Source organism: Eimeria necatrix, genomic scaffold (assembly GCF_000499385.1).
Source record: "Eimeria necatrix Houghton genomic scaffold, Enh_scaff493, whole genome shotgun sequence".
In the NCBI taxonomy this organism is placed as follows: domain Eukaryota; phylum Apicomplexa; class Conoidasida; order Eucoccidiorida; family Eimeriidae; genus Eimeria; species Eimeria necatrix.
The window spans coordinates 16,550-21,549 of NW_013651667.1; the positions used below are offsets into that span (position 1 = coordinate 16,550).

Genomic DNA, 5,000 nt, shown 5'->3' on the forward strand with positions numbered 1-5,000 from the left:
GGGGGCCCCCCGGGGGGCCCCCCCCCGCTGGGGTTTTGCTGCTGCCTGGGGGGGCAGATGCAGCGGACGGGGAGCTGCTGCCGGAGGTGAGAGCAGCGCAGCAGCGGCTGGGGCTGCTGCAGCAGCAGCTGCTGGCAGCAAAGGAGGAGCTGGAGGAAGCTGCTGCGCTGCAGCAGCAGGACGAGCCGGACGGCGCAGCAGCAGCAGCAGCAGCAGCAGCAGCGCTGCTGCTGCCGGAAGAAGCAGCAAAGGAAATGGAAGCCCTGGAGCTGGAGCTGCAGCTGCTGAAGCAGCAAAGGGCGCAGCTGGAGGCCATTTATAAACTGAAGCAGCAAATTGCTGCTGGAGAAGCAGCAGCAGCAGCAAAAGCTGCTGCTGCAGTGGCGCTGGACCGGCGCTGCAGCAGGCCGCTCGGGGTGTACAGACACATCGCGCTGCTGCGCAGCAAGTTCCTGGAAAGCGGCAGCAGCAGCAAAGCAGCAGCAGCAGCAAAACTCAGCAGCAGAATCTCCGAAATCCTCGGGGGCTCCCGCAGAGTGTGGCCAGGGGCCCCCTGGCGGCGAGAACTGGAGCTGCTGCTGCAGCAGGAGCTGCTGCAGCAGGAGCTGGGGGCCCTCAGCAGCAAAATCCAACGCAAACAACTTGCTGCTGCTGCTGCTGCTCAGGGGCCCCTCTCGAGGGCCCTCGAGGGCCTCCGGGGCTCTTCGGCGCGGGCGCTGCGCTGGACTGCTGCGCTGCTGCGGCTGCCGTGGGGCGCAGCAGCAGCAGCGCCAGCAGCAGCAGCAGCAGCAGCAGCAGCAGCAGCGCGGGAAGAGGAAAGGAAGCAGGAAGCAGCAGAAATCCTCAAACTCGAAACAGACTTGCATGCGCTCCGTGCTGCACTTGCCAAAGACTCCCAAGTCCAAGTGCTGCAGTCCATGGGCACTGAGGCCTTCAAGAAGTGGCTCGAGCAGCAAACGGAAGCAGCAAGAGCAGCAGCAGAAACCATTGCTGCTGCTCTCAGCAGCTTGCCTGCTGCAGCACCAGAAGCTCTCGCCCCCACCAAACAAGCCAAAGAAATATATGCCGAAGCTCTTCTGGGGGCTTCCGCTGCTGCAGCAGCAGCCCTCAACGCCCTCGACAAGTAGCTGCTCCTGCTGCTGCTGCTGCTGCTGCTGCTGCTGCTGCTGCTGCTGCTGCTGCTGCTGCTGCTGCTGCTGCTGCAGTGGAAGTTGGAAGCAATTTAGACTTTGTTTGCATATTAGTTTATTTTTAATTTGTAGTTCGCGCTTACCTGCGCTGAGCCTCCGCGGCGACTCCCATTTCACGTTTTGCCGAGCGGCATTTTCTTGATTTTGGAATCCGACTTCAATTCTTTTATTTATTCTTTCTTTTAATTCTTTAATTTTTATTTGTTCTTTATTTCTTTATATCTAGCTGCTGCTGCTGTTGCTGCTGCTGCTGCTGCTGCTGCTGCCGCCGTTCGGCTGCGTTGTTCAGATTCCTGCGGCAGCAGAAATGTCTTTCAACTCTAGCTCGCTAATTTCAATGAACTTAATTAGTTTCATTTGATTTAATTGTTTTTAATTAGTTTTAATTGGTTTTAATTTGTTGAATTCGTTTGATTTGTGCATTTGGTTTTAGTTTTGCAAGTGCAGTGGCTGCAGCGGCGAGCAGACAGCGGGCAGTTCAAGAAAGCGGGGGCTCGGGTGTATGTCGAATCTGAATTAAATAAAGTAAAATAAAGTTTTGAATTTGAAATTCTTTCAAATAAATAGAATTGAAAAGGCGGACCTTTTATTAAAAGTGGCTTTCTGGTCTTTTGCAAGAAAGCTGAGGCCGCGGGGCTGGAGCTGCACTTGCGCTCGAGGGCGGAAAGCTGGCGAAAACTTCTTCTTCCGGATTTGAAAATTTGAAAATAAATTAAAAATGGAAAATGAAAAGCAAATGGAGTTTTTGGAAGGCTCACGGAGGCGGGAAGCTGGAGGATCGGCGGCGTTCAAGTCAGGGCTCGGAGAGGAGCTGCTTGCTTTCTTCTTCCAAGTCCACGGGCTGCAGCGGCGCTGCTGCTGCTGCTGCTGCTGCTGCTGCTGCTGCTTGCGACTGAGTCCGCAGCAAACTGTAAAGAGCAGCAACAGCGAAGCAAGAAGTGGAGAGAAAGGCCAGCTGGGCCGCCAGCGCATGCAGACTGGCGAAGTTGAAGACCAGCTGCTGCCGCAGCGGCGCTGCGCCCCACAGCAGCGGCTTGCCCAGCAGCAGCAGCAGCAGCAGCGCGAGCGGCAGCAGCAGCAAAGTGAACAGCAGCGCGCACAGCGTGAAGAAGGGGGCCCCTGCTGCGCTGCCCGCCAGGGCCCCCACTGCAGCAAACAGGCAAGTGAGGCCCTCCGCCAAAAACACAAGTCCTATTTTGTTCATTTTCACGAGAGGGTCTTCGGAGATTTTAATCCAAAAAACGCTCAAGTCCAAAACGGCCACTGCGAGGCAAAAGAGGCCCCAAAGCGCTGCAGTTTGCTGCAGCGAAAGGCCCACTTTCCAGGTCCCCAGCGGCCCCATCTTCAGCGTCCCGCTGCTGCTGCTGCTGCTGCTGCTGCTGCTGCTGCTGCTGCTGCTGCTGCTGCTGGGCCGCAGCTGCTGCGCGCTCTTGCCCTCGAAGCCAGAGCCGCCCGCGGCGAAGACTGCCCCCAGAGAGGCGTAGACGCGAGTCATGGGAAATGCGGAGAAGACCGAATAAAGAAGATCTGGATTTCCCCAGAGGACAAGTTCTCCGAGAGTGGCGTTGGAAGACAGCAGCAGCACCCCGAAGGCCGTCCAGAGGTGCAGCAGCAGCAGCAGACTCAGCAAGCTGCTGCAGAGGTTCAGCCAGGCCAGCAAGAACGCGGCCCGCGCGGACTTAGTGCAAATCGCCAAGTCCGTCAACAGACTCTGCAGCAAAAAGCCCACGGCCAGGGCCAAAAAGCCCCCCCGAAGGGCCGCTGCAGCGAAGCCGCCGCGGCCCCAGTAGGCCTCCACTGCGGCCTCCGTGAAGCTGCGTTTCCAGGGGAAGACTTGCAGAAACAGCAGCAAGTTCCAGCCGCCCGCGGCCGCCAGCAGGAAGGAGTGCGTCCACGCCGCCGCCGCCAGCGACAGGCCGAACTTCCAGGGCTCTTTGCGCCAAAACATTTCGAAAAACTCCTTTGAAGGCCTTTTGGACTCTCCAAACCCCGCAAGCACTCACTGACACGCAGCCGCGCGCGCCGCCCGCCCAAGTCGCACGCGGAAAGCGAGCCAGATCTTCCTTTTCGCGCGCGATCACTTCAAAATTGAAACTTCTAGAAACTTCTTTTGCAGTATTTCACTCGAAAATGCAATAATGAAACTCCAAACTGAACTGCGAGCCCGCGGCCGAAGCTCCCGCGAGTCGGCCGCGGTGACCAGCGGTTCGCCTGCGAGCCGCGTCCGCCGTGGCTTTCTCTCCCATTTCCGAATTCCAAAAACGAAATCCGCACGCGCTTTTTCCAAAATTAAAACCCATATTACTTCTTAATTTATTTTCTCTCAATTTATTCGTGTCTGCAAACAAAATAATAAAGTGAAACCCCAAACTGCATCGAGGCGCCGCTGCAGTCGGCGGTGCTGCGCGTACACCCCAACACCACCCCGGGGAAACCGCAGCCTCCACTTCGAATTTCGCAAATTCAAATTTCAAAATACTTTTTAAAATACTTTTTAAAATACTTCTTTTCGAATATTTTCTTTTTTGGATCTTCACGCGCCGAGTGAACGCCGCGAGATCTCTCTGCCGCGCTGTCTTAGACAGGATTGCAACATCGAAGCGGATTCAGGTTTCCCGCGCAGCTCGAGAAGCTGCAGCAAACGACTAAGCCTTCAGGCCCTCATATTTATATTTACTCTTATAATTATATTTATATTTTATATTTGTATTTACTCTTTTATTTATATTTAATATTTTATTTAAAATGACAAAACTGCTGCTGCAGCGAGCAGCAAACAGCCAGGCTTCGTTCTAGCCACCCACAGCCACTCAAAGAATATAAAAAGGCCGCTGTCACTTCTTCTGCAGCAAACACTACAGGTGACCACTGGTCACCAGCCACTGGCCTGGCTGGCCAGCAGCTGTCCATTATATATAGATATATATATATATGTATATATATATATATATATATCTATATATAATATATATATATATATTATATATATATATGTATATATATATATTATATATATATACATATATATATTATACTCAGTAAAAATCTATTAATATTCTATCTTGGGAAGCAGCTAACAAATGACTAGAAAGAGGTGGAGAAGAATGAGTGAAGGAAATTCCTTTTTATTGTTAGTCAGCTTTTGTTGCAAATGAAGTGAAGACTATTTCGAAAAAGTTGCATTTAAATGGAATTATTATTTAAATGGAATTATTAATTAAATGGAATTATAATTTTAATGGAATTATTAATTAAATGGAATTATAATTTTAATGGAATTATTAATTAAATGGAATTATTATTTAAATGGAATTATTAATTAAATGGAATTATTAATTAAATGGAACTATTAATTAAATGGAATTATTGTTTAAATGGAATTATTAATTAAATGGAGTTATTAATTAAATGGAATTATCATTTAAATGGAATTATCATTTAAATGGAATAATAATTTTAATGGAACTTTTATTTTAATTGAATTCAGTTCAGAAGATGAAACAGACAAAACCTTTCCCTGTTCTCAAAGGACTCAATTGTGCAGAACAAATCGCGAAAGGAAAGCAACAAAAAGAGAAACGCAAGCAACGCCTGCTTGCGCTGCTGCTGCTGCAGCAGCTGCTGCAGCAGCTGCAGCAGCAGCTGCTGCAGCAGCTGCTGCAGCAGCAGCAGCAGCAGCTGCGGCAATAGCTACCGCAACAGCTGCAGCAGTAGCAGCTGCAGCAGCAGCAACTGTAGCAGCTGCAGCAGCCACAGCAGCTGCTGCTGCTGCTGTTGAAGTTGCAGCAACTACAGCAGCAGCAGCAGCTG

At 51.0% G+C, this 5,000-nt stretch overlaps 2 protein-coding genes across 2 annotated transcripts; one reads left to right on the plus strand and one right to left on the minus strand.

Moving 5' to 3' along the window:
• Positions 1-917: 917 nt before the first annotated feature.
• ENH_00058170 (hypothetical protein) lies at positions 918-1,127 on the plus strand (the record flags this gene model as incomplete). The annotated part of the gene is made up of 1 exon (XM_013577053.1): positions 918-1,127. One exon carries the CDS (start codon positions 918-920, stop codon positions 1,125-1,127), a length of 210 nt encoding a protein of 69 aa, XP_013432507.1.
• An 856-nt stretch (positions 1,128-1,983) lies between these two features.
• ENH_00058180 (hypothetical protein, conserved) lies at positions 1,984-3,138 on the minus strand (the record flags this gene model as incomplete). Its single annotated transcript, XM_013577054.1, has 1 exon — positions 1,984-3,138. The coding sequence occupies one exon, from the start codon at positions 3,136-3,138 to the stop codon at positions 1,984-1,986; it is 1,155 nt and encodes a 384-aa protein (XP_013432508.1).
• Between the last annotated feature and the right edge of the window lie 1,862 nt (positions 3,139-5,000).